Source organism: Pelmatolapia mariae, linkage group LG10_11 (genome assembly GCF_036321145.2).
Source record: "Pelmatolapia mariae isolate MD_Pm_ZW linkage group LG10_11, Pm_UMD_F_2, whole genome shotgun sequence".
NCBI classification, from domain to species: Eukaryota; Metazoa; Chordata; class Actinopteri; order Cichliformes; family Cichlidae; genus Pelmatolapia; species Pelmatolapia mariae.
In genome coordinates, this window is record NC_086236.1 from 2,110,218 (window position 1) to 2,124,824 (window position 14,607).

The 14,607-nt window shown below is 42.3% G+C and overlaps 1 protein-coding gene across 1 annotated transcript; it reads right to left on the bottom strand.

Annotated features, from left to right (window-relative positions):
- Positions 1-2,403: 2,403 nt before the first annotated feature.
- Positions 2,404-5,949, bottom strand: LOC134637682 (olfactory receptor 2K2-like). Its single transcript, XM_065471787.1, has 4 exons — positions 5,945-5,949; positions 3,871-4,263; positions 3,329-3,555; positions 2,404-2,747 (listed from the first exon to the last, which is right to left on the bottom strand). The coding sequence occupies exons 1-4, from the start codon at positions 5,947-5,949 to the stop codon at positions 2,404-2,406; spliced, it is 969 nt and encodes a 322-aa protein (XP_065327859.1).
- Positions 5,950-14,607: the final 8,658 nt, after the last annotated feature.

The window sequence follows — 14,607 nt, forward strand, 5'->3', positions numbered from 1 at the left end:
AGTTTTTTTGTATTAAAAACACTTTTCTTTTATTGGTTGGATAAAATATGCTAATTTTTTGAGACAGGAATTTTGGGTTTTCATGAGTTATGTATGCCAAAATCATCAATATTAAAACAATGAAAGGCTTGAACTACTTCAGTTGTGTGTAATGAATCTAAAATATATGAAAGTCTAATGTTTATCAGTACATTACAGGAAATAATGAACTTTATCACAATATGCTAATTTTTTGAGAAGGACCTGTATTTAGGTGCCCCAAGTCTGTCCAGCGTTCTCCCTCGCCACCTGATCCAACTCATCACCAGGTGGTGATCAGGTGACAGCCCAGCACCTCCCTTCACCCTAGTGTCCAGAACATGTGGCCACACATCTGATGATACGATTACAAAACTGATTATCGGTCTGTGGCCTAGGGTGTCCTGGTGCCTTGTACAATTATGGACACCTTTATGTTTGAAGTCCAGTAACAGAACACCGTTTGGTTTGTGCAGGGTGTTTTGCATAAATAGCGCCTTAAATGCCCAAATAATGCCTTGATCTGTAGGCTGCATCAGTGATGTGGTATTTCGCGGTAAGATGGTATTTATATTATTATTAATTTTTTAGGCTAAAAATATTTTTTTTAACACAAAAATAATTAAAATAGAAAAAATAAAAATAGCTATAGGCCCCAGAGAAACCCACAATATAATGAAATTCTGGTGATATAAATTTACAGATTAATCAGTGATGTAGCGTGTCTGGGAAACGTGAACCGCGATATGGTGAGGGAATGCTGTAAGTTTTTTTTATTGTCATCTCACACTGTTTAAAATCTTTCAGTATATAATGGCATCACAATGTGCTTCCAATTAAAAGTGAAATAGCACAGAACTTCAGAGGAACTGCACTTAAATATATATATATAAAAAAAAATTCCGCACTCGCCCCTGCGGGCGGTTTATCCTTCAAGCTCGGGTCCTCTACCAGAGGCCTGGGAGCTTGAGGGTCCTGCGCAGTATCTTAGCTGTTCCCAGGACTGCGCTCTTCTGGACAAAGATCTCCGATGTTGTTCCTGGGATCTGCTGGAGCCACTCGCCTAGCTTGGGAGTCACCGCACCGAGTGCTCCGATTACCACGGGGACCACCGTTACCTTCACCCTCCACATCCTCTTGAGCTCTTCTCTGAGCCCTTGGTATTTCTCCAGCTTCTCGTGTTCCTTCTTCCTGATGTTGCTGTCATTCGGAACCGCTACATCGATCACTACAGCCGTCTTCTTCTGTTTGTCTACCACCACTATGTCCGGTTGGTTAGCCACCACCATCCACCATCCGTCTGTATCTGGAAGTCCCACAGGATCTTAGCTCGGTCATTCTCCATCACCCTTGGGGGCATCTCCCATTTTGACCTCGGGACTTCCAGGTTATACTCGGCACAGATGTTCCTGTACACTATGCCGGCCACTTGGTTATGGCGTTCCATGTATGCCTTGCCTGCTAGCATCTTGCACCCTGCTGTTATGTGCTGGATTGTCTCAGGGGCATCTTTACACAGCCTGCACCTGGGGTCTTGCCTGGTGTGATAGACCCCAGCCTCTATGGACCTTGTACTCAGAGCTTGTTCTTGTGCTGCCATGATTAGTGCCTCCGTGCTGTGTTTCAGTCCAGCTTTGTCCAGCCACTGGTAGGATTTCTGGGTATCAGTCACCTCCTCTATCTGCCGGTGGTACATACCATATATATATATATATATATATATATATATATATATATAAAAACTGAACAATAGAAGTAAAGTGAAGGGCATTCCTTTTCAGAGGCTGACAACCCATTCAAAATGTTCAAATGCTTTTATTTGTTTTCTCTGTTCTGTTGTGTAACAGATGTGTTCATCAGTACATTCTGTGTTTATTTACATTTTATACAACATCCCAACTCATTTGCTGTCAGGGTTACACCATATTATTATTTTCTTTGGCATACCCCAAATTAAATCTTCCATCAGATTAACTGTAGCGCGAAAATGCACATAAGAGCACAAAAGTTGATCATCCAGTTTGTGAAAATATGCATTTGGTTAAACGGAAACCCTAACTGATTCAGAGGTTTCTTCATAAGCTAAACAAGCCTTATGTGAAAGCAAAAATCTAAAAGAATAGCATAAATGCTGCTGTGTTACTAAGTGCACAAGACAAAGATTCATGGAGAGGCACAGCAACATTAATAAAAGCAACAATATGCAATGACCCAGGATTCAAATGTGTTGATCTCCAGTGAATGGGGGTCTTTTGCCCTGGCATTCCTTTTCGAGCCAGAGATACACAGTGAACCCCATTCATGTTTAGTCTAGTTTGAAAAAACAAATTTCTACCATCTTTTTTGTCCTACATCTTCGGAGGATTATTTGACAGCATGAGTTCATCAGTGTTTGTGGCAGACTCGTGTGGTGAAGTGTTTAATGATACTGCTGCGTAAATCTTTGCTGACCAGCCCATAGATAATGGGGTTGATCGCTGGTGGAACAATGATGAACAGAATGCTGAAAAACTTTTTTAGATTCTGGGAGGCTGAAGGAAACCTGTAACTAATAACTATGATCAATACAGCTATTTGGTAAAGCACATACACGAGGAGGTGAGAAGCACAGGTTTGAAAAGCCTTGCTGCGAACTCCGCTTTGTCTCAGAGACGCACTCAGTATCCTGATGTAGGAAAAAGCAATGATAAGGAAGATCCCTGTGTTGACAATCCAGGTCAGAGATAACCCTATGAAATAAAAAAATAAAAATGTCCTGTTAGTGAGTGAGAAAGATGACTGAAGAAGAATCAGACTACCAATGATTTAAACACATGCCAATACTTCACTATGTGTTAATAGACAGCAGCACTGACTCATGCTTGTTATTAATCTCTGTCTCTCTTCCACAGCATGTCTTTATCCTGTCTTCCTTCTCTCACCCCAACCAGTCGCAGCAGATGGCCCCGCCCCTCCCTTATCCTGGTTCTGCAGGAGGTTTCTTCCTGTTAAAAGGGAGTTTTTCCTTCCCACTTGGAAAGTGCTGGTTCATAGGGGGTCATATGATGGTTGGGGGTTTTGCTGTATATATTATTAATATTATTGTAGGGTCTACCTTACATGAAGCCCCTTGAGGCAACTCTTGTTGTGATTTGGTGCTGTATAAATAACATTAAATTGATATCAGACTGTTTATGAGAAGTTGTATGTAGCACACTATTACGTTTTCCTGTTAATTGAATAAAAAATAATATGTGGAACTGAGGCCATATCAGGCCGATCTAAAGCTGATTAAACGTTCAACAATATACTGCATACACTACGGACTGACCATAGATGTTACTGACAGGTGTGGGAATGCAGGCCAGGCTTAGGATAGACTGGTTGCTGCAGTAAACATGCTGGATGGTTCGACCACACAATGGGACATTCATGTGGAAGCCAAAGAGCACAGCAATAACGACCAGAGCAATGAACCAGGCCAGGGCGCAGCAGGAGTGCAGCCGAGCCGAGGTCATGATGGCGTGATACCTGAGAGGTTCACACACTGCAATGTACCTGCACAGAGAAATCAAAATCCTTTATAGTTAAAGATATGTTTTAAAAATGTGAATAAAATTATTTTAAAGCTCTTTCAAAATCTATCAGTTTTTCTCCTTTTTTGTAAAGCAAAGAAGAATTCTGCAAAAAATTCTCCTACTACTAAAAAAGAAGAAAATCCTTCCTAGAAGAAATGTTGGGGAAAAAAACACAATGCTGACATACAGTCAAAGATCGTAACATAATCCATAAATTACATTGACACTTCTACTTTTGATGCTGCTTTTACTTGAATGAATGTTTGATTTTTACATCGAGCTGATATTTTTTTACCTGTCGTAGGCCATCGCACCCAGAACAGTCTGCACTGCAACCCCATATGTGTGCACAGAAAAGGCCTGGGCAATGGCTGGGATGTATGCAATCCTCTTCTGCCCCATCAAGAAGTGCATCATGAGACCAGGCAGCACAGCTGTGGACCCCAAAAGATCACAGACTAGCAGGTGGCACACCATTACAAACATGGGTCTGTGGAGGTTCTTGTCCATAACAATCACGTACACTATGACACCATTGCCCAGCAGCACCGCCATGTAGGTTAACAGAGCCAGGAAGAACAGTAAAGGGCCAAACCCTGGAGGTATATAGAAGCCTTCAAGTTCAAACACAATCGGCTGTTTGAGAGGGATCACCATCGTTAGGTTCTCCATCCACAGCAGCTCGTTTCTGCAAAATACATCAAAACCCAAGAAACAGTTAACACACATCAGACAAAGCTTTTAGATTCATAGATACACATTTTAGTAAAATGTAATAAAAGATTTTTAATAAAGCTTTGAATTAATACGCCACAATATCTGGAATCAAAGAAGAGAATGACAGATAATGTCTAATGATCAAAAACTTGAAAAGCTTAAATTATACTTTTTTATCTTCCTATCCTTCTGCCTTCTCATCTGTGTGCTGAAGTTGCTCTGACTGTTTGAGGAAACTGTGCTCTGCTTTTATTAATTTGCAGATCGTTTCTCATTCATGTTTACCACTGAAACATCAGCCCCCATCCTGGATACAAGCAGGAGACCAACCAATGAGCTCTGTGCCTGAAGTGCCACAAACTGCAGTTCCTTGCATGGCCATTTGATTCTGGCTCCAGAATCAGTCACTCAAAGCTTCCATGTTAAAATGTCAATCTATGCAATAGAAAGCAACATGTCATGAACTGGAGATTCATATAAAGTTTTTGGACCCAAATGCAGACTCATAACATGCAACGGACTATTTACAAGAATTTATTTACTCACAAACTTGAGCTCAGAATCACAACACAACTTCACATGAGAAGCATCGCCAGGGCAAGGGATCATCAGAGATTGCTGCTGGAGAATGATTAGTCACGGGCAACAGAGGGAATGATGGAGCCCCAACTCTGCAACAAAGGAAAGAGGGGTTACTGGACAAGAAGGCGAGGAAATGGCTAAAGATGAGTACTGATTGTCGTGGAGTTGGTGGGAGTGTGTTATGTACGGATTGAACGCAGGTCCTGTTCCAGAAATTCCAGAGGGGGTTTAGGGGAAGCACAAAGGGCAGGAGGGCAGCCAGGTAAGCGGGATGAATATTGAAACCTTTGCTGTAGACAGACTGTAGAAGTGGAAGCGACCTGAACCAGCACTGGAGAGTAACAGGGCAGGAGGAGAATCCGAAGGAACTGAAAATAGGAGTAAGACACAAAGAGGCAACGGTAGACACGCGTGAAATGAGCATATATGAAATGACCAATTTAAGACAACACAGAAACAAGATACAGCAACCCAGAGTCTTCATTTCACTTTGTGTTAAAGTGCAGACTTCAAACTGCATACCGGTTTTCAAATTGTGTTGATAGGCCATGTAACACCAGAGTTATAATGAAAAATATCAGCTGTGTTTCTTCCTAAATACAATTGTCGCATTTTCTGCAGGAAAAAAAATTGCATTTTCTAAGGACAGCCCTAGCATGCACTCTCTGCTATGCGTGTTAAAACGTACCATGTCAACCAATCAAAAAATTATATGGCAACATACATAGCTGGACTGGCCATCGGGCATACCAGGCATTTGCCTGGTGGGCTGATGTGATTTTTCGTTTTTATGGGCCGATGTTTTTTTTGTTTGTTTCTTTGTTGTTTTGTAACGATATAAACAATGAAAGGTGGTGGATTGGCCAGATGCTGGCCGATGTGTAAAAATAACTCAGTTGTTTGCAGTGATGGGAATAACTGTGTTACTAACGGCGTTACTTTTTTCAGTAACGAGTAATCTAACTAATTACTATTTCTATCGTTACAACGCCGTTACCGTTACTAACAAGGAAATGCGGTCGTGTTACTATTTTTCAACAAACAGACGGTTGAAGCTGTCTTCAGCTTACCGCATCCTATATCAGTTGCACGGAAGTAGCTGTAAGTAATCTGGGCGCTACAGCTTTAAGCAGCTGCGCGCTCCTGCGGGCGGCAGTCACTTTCTGGCCGACGATCACTTTTTGGCACAACACCTGGAGCTAAGGAGGCAAAACAATCGCATGAGTGCTGCTGTTTGACTGAGGAAGAATAAAGTAGTCGTGGTAAGCCAATCACATGACCACTTCAAGATGACAAAACAACAAGGTGATATATACCAGTTTTTAAATTGTGTTGATGGGCCACGTAAAACCAGAGTCATGATAAACAATATATACGCGTGTTTTTCCTCAATAGTTTCGTCATGTTTACTGTCTAAGGACAGCGCTAGCAAGCACTCTCTGCTTATGACCAAAAAAACAAAACAAACTAACAAAAAAAACTGCCCTTTTGTGTTGGTGGAAAAATGTAACATGCTGACCAATCAAAAATGATATGGCAACATGACATTTGGTTGTTTAGGAAGAGGGGGAAGTTTTAGGAGTGACGGCAACAGAGAGAGAGAGAGAGCAGAAAAAGAGAGAGCGAGTTTTGAGATGTGAGAGATTTGTGACGTTTAGCGTGTTTGGAGTGTGTAGTTAATGAGTTGTCTTGTGTAGTTTTGTGTTGTGTGTCAGAACAATGAGGCGACTGCTGTCTCCAGGTAAAAAACAGGATGAGTGATACACCTGCTGCTGTCAGACCTGCAGGTATCAGGCTGTGATGTTCTCCTTTATAGTGGACAGAAATATTTGGAGTGGCACAAATAATTTGTGTGGCATCTTATTGAATGCAGAACAGCTGATTTTTATGTAAATAGTTTGAAATGGTTATTAAAAAGGGTCAAAGGTAAATGGCTGCAAATAACTTTGTTGTTTGCAAAACTTGTGGATATGATTTTAAAACTGACAATTTATATTTGCATTTAAAGTTATGAAATATGATTCATTAAGCATGTTTGTGGTTGTTGCAGTAAAAAATATAACTTGGATACTTGCATGCAGTACTTTCTGATTGTCCCAATAAGTAACTTTCTCCCGAGCCCATTTTAATATGAAGAAACTCACTTTGCGACTGTTCCCGACAACACTGTCTAGCTCTTCCTGTTCAAATTGTTCAGATCTGCTTAAATGACAGAGACTATCAAATAAAACTTTCAGTGCACTGTGAAAGTAACAAAATAAAAAGGAAATAAAACCTTGTTAAGTCATGACACATGTTCTTCATCCCAGGAGGGTAAATCATACAAAACCTAATTGGCAGGTTCAACTTTGTAACAAAAGACAAATCATCAGCCAGATTAATCTCAAAACATTCATCCATTCATCAGTCACACAACATACAACACACAACATAACCCTGTTGTCTTATCACATAATGAATTTCTTCCCATGTAATCAAATGTGTGCCATGTTAAAACTTCTTCACACACCTCAGAAACTCAACAACCTATAAGCTCACTCATTCAAGACCCCTCATCAGCATTATGTTTCCCCCCAGCTATGATGCAATCATCTTTCCTACTATAATACTAGTCCACTAGTCTAAGTATCACTTTTCAACCTACTAAGTGACTTGGACAAGATGACAAACAGAATCGCATGCTTAAATACTGTCTGGTCTTCATGAGTTTCATTGTATATGTATATATGTGTTAGTAGGGTTAATGCATTTTCTGTTTGTGTGTGTAATTTTTTGTGTACCTCTCTCATTTTGTGGTCCAGACTCCTTCTCAATTTTCATTGCTAGCTTAAAGCAGTCAGTTTCCTTTTTCCCAGGATTGCTAACCCAAATTTTTGATTTCCCACACTAAATAATAGCATTCCTTTGTGTTCTCACCTGCTTCCTCCACTCCGTTCTCCTCTCCCACTTTGCAGTCCAATGGCAGTCAGTGCTCTTGAGCTTTGTCCTGTGTTTTCCACTGTTTCATCTTGCCATTTTACTCCAAAAGTGGCAAATGTCACTCAGTCTCCTCAAAAGTCATCTTCACATACAGTGAAGTTGCAGCTTGCTGGAAACACATCTCCATCCATCCATGATAATGGTGTTTGCTGCTGCTTGCTGGGTCTTTTCTGCTCAGGACACTGCTGCTGTCTCTTGGCTTTGGCCTGCTGTCAACTGTTGATGTTCATGCCTGTGCTTCTGGAACTGCACTGCTTGTCTTCAGGCAAAGGTTAGCTTCCGTGGAGCTTGCTTTTTCAGGGCGAGGAACACATAGGAGTTAAGCTGTATACACAATTCAGCCAAAAGCTCGGCCTGAGTGTTTCCTAATGATGTTTAACCTATCATCTTCCTCCAACTGCTGCATGTGGAAAATTGATCCAGGTCTGCTCTTCACCTGCAAGTGACACACTGAGACATTTTGTCTGTGAAGGTTCTCAGTCATCCAGGTCATCGTAGTCTAAGGAGCTTGGAAAGAAAAGCGTCTGGACTTCTTTAAGTTGCTGAAGACGTTTCACCTCTCATCCGAGAAGCTTCTTCAGTTCTAAGGGTCAAATGGTGGAGAGTCCCAGATTTAAACCCAGTGGGAGTTTCCCCCCAAAGAGGGACAAAGGACCCCCTGATGATCCTCTACCTAACCACATGAGCCAAAGTTTGAAAATGGGTGTGGGTCACAATCAGCCAGGGTTTCGGGTGAGCTCATTGTGAAATCTGGCCCCACCCCATTATGTAATTTCCTGAGGTCAGATGGCCCAGGATGTGAGTGGGCATTACGGCATCTGGGAAGGGATCTCAAAACTGGATTATAGATGGCAGACAGTTGGTGTCGTAAACCACCGCCTCTGTTCAAAGATGGTCGCTCACAGTGGACATAAATGGCTTCTTTCACTCCTCTTTCAAACCATCTGTCCTCTCTGTCCAAAATGTGAACATTGGCATCCTCAAAGAGTGACCTTTGTCCTTTAGATGCAGATGGACTGCTGAGTCTTGTCCCGTGGAGGTGGCTCTTCTATGTTGTGCCATGCACTTGTGAAGTGGCTGTTTGGTCTCTCCAATGTAGAGGTCTGCAGTGTCAGCAGTGGATGACTTATACAGAGTCAGTGAGGGCCTCAGGTAATAATAAGATTACCATTGTGCCCTCACCATGAGGTTCAGAGTGTCTCCCAGTCTTTCACCTCAAAACAGCCCTGTAGTTCTGCTATGGCCACCTATGACCACCTCCCAATACTTCTAGCCCTCCAGTTGTGGTCACCCCACAACTGAACACCGACAGGAAGGCTAGTGGTCACAGGCTCCCTCTTCACAACAGGCATATGGCAAGGGTTGAGATGAATCAGGTTATGAGGAGGAGGAGGAACTCTATGCATCCCTGACATTAGCATACAGTAGGTCTAAAATTCTCTCCCCCCTGGTGGGACAGAGCACATACTGTGTGAAAGTTGGCAGTGTAGTGTCCAAAGTGACATGGTTGAAGTCACCCAAGATAGCAATGGAGACACTTTGGTGCTGAGTCTGTAACCGGGCTATAGCAGAGTGGATAATGTCACATGCAGCTGTGGGTTTGTGACAGCACTAAAAAGAGGTTAAGAGGTAACCGATACTTTTAACCATTTTTGAATGTCCACAGCAAAAGTTTTAACAACTGGCTACTGTTTGAGATTTAGAAAACTCAGTAGTCAAAGTTTTCTTTGTTGTATGTGTGAGTCCTGTAAGTCCCTGGATCATCATTACTGCCTACTATAATCTGTGTTAGCCTCTGAGAACTATTAACGGCCCACATTCTTTCTCCCAGAGGACTAATTACCACCAAAAGCTGTTAATAAGTGTTACATTAAGAAGCAGCCCACAGGGGACGTCATCAATAATTACCTTTGTTTCAAAAACATTAACCCTCATTACTAGCTGTAACAATTGGTAATTGGCAGAGTACTCCCTCAGCTCCAAATACACAACGGTTAAGACAACAAAGTTACAACAAAGTTTAATCACTGAAAACAAGAGGCTTTGTTTGTGGTTTATGGAGCACATGATTGAAGAAAAACTTTTTCTTTTAAGAGTGTTATGTTTCATAATTTTTTGGAGAAAGAAAAAGTAGTTAAAAAGATAAATAGTGAAGCAAAATACCGATACAGTTAGGTACAGTTATAGTTGTTTTGGGGGGGTTTTACCTGTTTACTGAAACATATTCCAATCAAAGCTGTATAATGGATCTGGACATAAGTGTAGACTCTTAGCTTTCATTTAAGGGTATCCACATTCAAAGTGAATGATTCTCTTGTTATGTCATTATCAATTAAGCAGATAAAAGGCCTGAAGTTCAAATTTATCCACTTTGGAGAGCTTTTTCAAAAAGCTCAGTTTTCCTTGACCAAAAACACCATCTCAGTGTGGAAGGAAGGCCAAAACGGAGAGAAAAAGATGGGTTTTCATATGAGAACGTATTAGTGTGGACATGGCCTAAAATGAAGGGATTGTGTTAAAAAATGCTTTTGTTCCTCACATGTTATGCAATATTTTTGCTCAACCCACTGAATTATCCTTTAAGTTTCTTGTAAAACAAAGAAGGACCTAGCAAAAAAAGTTTGGGAACCACAGTTTTAGTCCAAATATTTATAGATATAACTGTAGCTTCATAGCTCCATAGCTTCTTGCTGAGCTATGCTTCTGTGACTTGGGGTCAAAGTAATAATAAAATGTTTAAAGAACATTCTGTCACGGCCGAGCGGCCACAGGGGCAGTGGACTCAAATACAGACAGCATACGGAGGCACAGAGAATGAATGACGTTTTGGCACTCTTCAGGTGGCACTGTCACTTGGTGTTCGCTCTCTCAGCGGTAGACTATGACTTCCTGCTCCAACACACAGTGGTGTTTTTGAGTAGCTTATCTGCATAGCAATTTAATTAAAAACTTTTAGATAACTTCTGTTTACATAGTATAATCTTCACGTGCTTCATCCGAAGCACACTCTCTGTGTACTCACTACCTAATTTATAGCCAATGTATTCACTCACTGTGTCTTTACTGTTTTGCTAGCTTAGCTTAGCTTAGCTCGTAGCCAACTCGCTAGCAGTATGACCTCTTCACCTATCCCTCCTGCATTTTCCTGCTCATTGTGTCAGATGTTTAGTTACTCCTCGGCCTCCTTTAGCTGTAAAACTCAGAAACCAGTCTTACTTGTTATCATCTATTGTCCACCTGGGCCTTACACAGAGTTTCTCTCTGATTTCTCAGACTTTTTATCTGATTTAGTGCTCAGCTCAGATAAAATAATTATTGTGGGTGATTTTAACATCCATGTAGATGCTAAAAATGACAGCCTCAACATGGCATTTAATCTGTTATTAGACTCAATTGGCTTCTGTCAAAATGTAAAAGAACCCACCCACCACTTTAATCACACTCTAGATCTTGTTTTAACATATGGCATAGAAACTGAACATTTAACAGTGTTTCCTGAAAACCCTCTGCTGTCTGATCATTTCCTGATAACATTTACATTTACAATAATTGATTACACAGCAGTGGAGAGTAGACTTCATCACAGTAGATGTCTTTCTGAAAGTGGTGTAATTAAGTTTAAGAATATAATCCACCCACTGTTATCATCTTCAATGCCCTGTACCAACATAGAGCAGAGCAGCTACCTGAATGCTACTCCAACAGAGGTCGATCATCTTGTTAATAATTTTACCTCCTCACTACGTACGACTCTGGATAACCCGAGCTTGAAGGATAGACCGCCCACAGGGGCGAGCGGGGAATTCTCTTTTAATATCTATATACAGTGGAACCCCGACTTATGAAATTAATTCGTTCCAGAGTGGTCTTTCGTAAGTCAAAATTTCGAAAAGTCGAAGCACCTTTTTCCATCGCCTTTTGAGTGAGGCGATGCTGGCTTAAGACGAAGTTCTTGGTGGAGGCTGAAGAAAGCATACGTATGCATGCATACATACGTACGTGTACATGTACATAACATTATGGAATTTAATTCTAAACATTAAAACTAAAACTTACATTTATGTTAATTAATGTACATATGTACACTGTGCAATGGTATTTTTTTAACATTTTTTTAAACACGCTCATATTTATGCCTTACACCGGCCCCATTATGACTGAACAACAGGCTAATTGCAAACGAAAAGCACACGAAATAGTGCACTGCAACAACAATACGTCTTTCACGTGGAACAGCGAAACGCATTTCGCAAACGGATTTCGTTACACGGGCATTTTGTCGTACCACGGGCAAAAATATTGCCGTTAAGTGCCTTCGTAACTTGAATTTTTCATTAAATGGGGTCTTCGTAAGCCAGGGTTCCACTGTATACACATACATTTTTATATATATGTATGCATATACATACACGCACACATGCACATATGCACACATGTAACCCAGAGATTGTAACCCTTGCCTAGAGATTTCCTCGTGTCTTCTTGTGGAGCGACACAAGCAGATTCTCCTGCACATCAGTAAGGAGCAAACTGCCCTCACACAGGCTCTCACCCAGCAGACACTGCTGGTAAGCCCAGCAGGTGCCCGCCTCTTCCTTCAAATCTTCTCTCCCTCTCAGCTTTCAGGTGGCTGCAGTGTCATCGGCTACTCTCGTCACCCCTCTGGAAGTCAAGAAAGAGTGCTGACTAAACCCAAACTCTATATGGGTGAGTTAGAAAAGTGTGCTGGATTTTTAACACAAGTTTTGCTATTTTTCCAACAGCAGAGCTGGGCTTATAACAGTTATGAAGCAAAGATCACTTTTTTTGTATAACTGTTAAGGTTATCCGGCTCTCAAATGCGCTCAGGCTATGTTTAAAACCCAACTACTCTCATTTTCCCAGAGGGCCCCAGTTCCAACCAGAATTGTTCCAGCGGAAGCACTTCTCCTCTGAGGTCAGCTCCCGAAGAGATCGGTCTCAAGGAGAAGCAGATCAGACAATCACGGCCGACTCCGGCTGAAAGTTACTGCTGCTTCACGTCTATGAGTATTTATATTGTGTCCGCCAAGGCCATTTCATTGCTGTTTGTCCGGTGTGGCCAAAAGGGTGTGCCAGCCAGTAAGTAGTGGGTGACTGTTGGCTGAAATTGCTTCTTCCCATTCTCTCCCTCGGCTTGTGCTACCAGCGAGACTCTCGGTCCGGACCATGTCTCATTCCCTCCAGGCTTTAATCGATTCTGGCACAGAACAACGTTTTAATTGTGAATATCTATGGAACCCCTCCCCCACGCTCTCCTCTCTGAATGGTCAGCGCCTGCCAGATGTAACCCATGTCAACGTACCAGTAATGTTAATTCTGTCCCATAATCATTTAGAACTTACAGGTTTGTTTGTTTTCAAAGCTCCTCACACTCATTTTGTTTTACACTATCCTGGGTTACTTGACTGGAAACTCTCTCGGAGGTGTCGGGTGACAAATGTCATATGATGTGTTTGAAAATCTGCTTCCCCTTTTGTTGCCTGCTCGGCCATACCTCCTCCTGAGCCCCCGGCAGTTCCACCCGTCTACCACAAACTGGCTGAGGTACTTGGGAAATATCGAGCTCTCTCTCTCTCCCTCCTCACAGGCCATATGACTGCACCACTGACCTCCTGCCAGGTGTGCCCCTGCCTATTAGCCACCTCTACTGCTTATCAGAACCCAAAAGGGAATCGACTTTATCGCTGCTGGGATCATCCTCCTCTCCCTTGGGCATCTGCTTTTTCTTTGTCGAAAAAAGATAAGGCAGTCCATTCTTTTATTGATTATCGCGGCCTTTGTCAAGGCTCAGAGGCCCGTGGAGTGGAATGGACTCATGCGCAGAATCAAAGACTGGAGGCTTGAAGTGATTTGCAAAAACAAAAACTTTTATTTACAAGAATTCCTAACTTAGATACTCAAGACAAAAACAAGATTTGTGCAAAAGCATGGTGTCTGTGAAGTGCGGGGCTTAGGCTAAGCATGGAACTGTCAGGTCACTAAACTGCTGAGGGCTGGAGTGGGGCAGGTGGAAACTGTGGCAGACCAGGGGCAGTGTTCACAGGCGGGGATAAGCTGGAGGTGGAGGTGAGGCGAGGTCCGGGCGAGTACTGAGTCCTATACGGGTGCGCAGGGAGGCAGGCAGGTGAGAATGGCAGTTTGCCTGAAAAGGATAAAGCAGCAGCTGACCGGAATCCAGAAGCGAGGCTATGGCAGGGTTTGGATGACGAGTCCAGGTACCGACTAGGAGACAGGAAGAGAGAGGTAAGTAATACACACTGAGAGATACACAGAAACATGAGGCTGTGAACTAACTGAGGTTAGCAGACAATCTGGCGAAGACTCATTGTGTGCGCTGCTCCTAAATACTGCCAGAATAATTGCCTGCAACTGAGGAATGGGGAGGGGCAAGAAGGGCTCCACCCAGAGGAGGAGAGCTGATGCTGTGGAAAGTTACTCAGACTCGCCCAGACCATGACAGCCTTAACAGCATCACTGTTAAAAATAAGTAGCCTTTGCCACTACTGACCGCTGCTTTTGAGCTTCTCCAGGGTGCTACCATTTTCAGTAAATTGGACCTCCAGAATGCTTACCATCTGATCAGAATCAGGGAGGGGGATGAATGGAAGACAGCGTTCAACACTCACTTGTGCCATTTTGAGTACCTTGTAATGCCATTTGGTCTATCCAATGCTCCAGCTTTTTTCTAGGCTCTCGTTGATGACGTCCTACAAGATACAAGACTTCATCAGTC

Excerpts from the sequence above, each read along its gene's own strand:
- LOC134637682 (XM_065471787.1), bottom strand. Across the intron at positions 3,556-3,870 it reads GGTGCGATGGCCTACGACAG|GTACATTGCAGTGTGTGAAC; the intron begins GTAAAAAAATAT and ends TTCTCTGTGCAG. Across the intron at positions 2,748-3,328 it reads ACCTGTCAGTAACATCTATG|GGTTATCTCTGACCTGGATT; the intron begins GTCAGTCCGTAG and ends TTTATTTCATAG.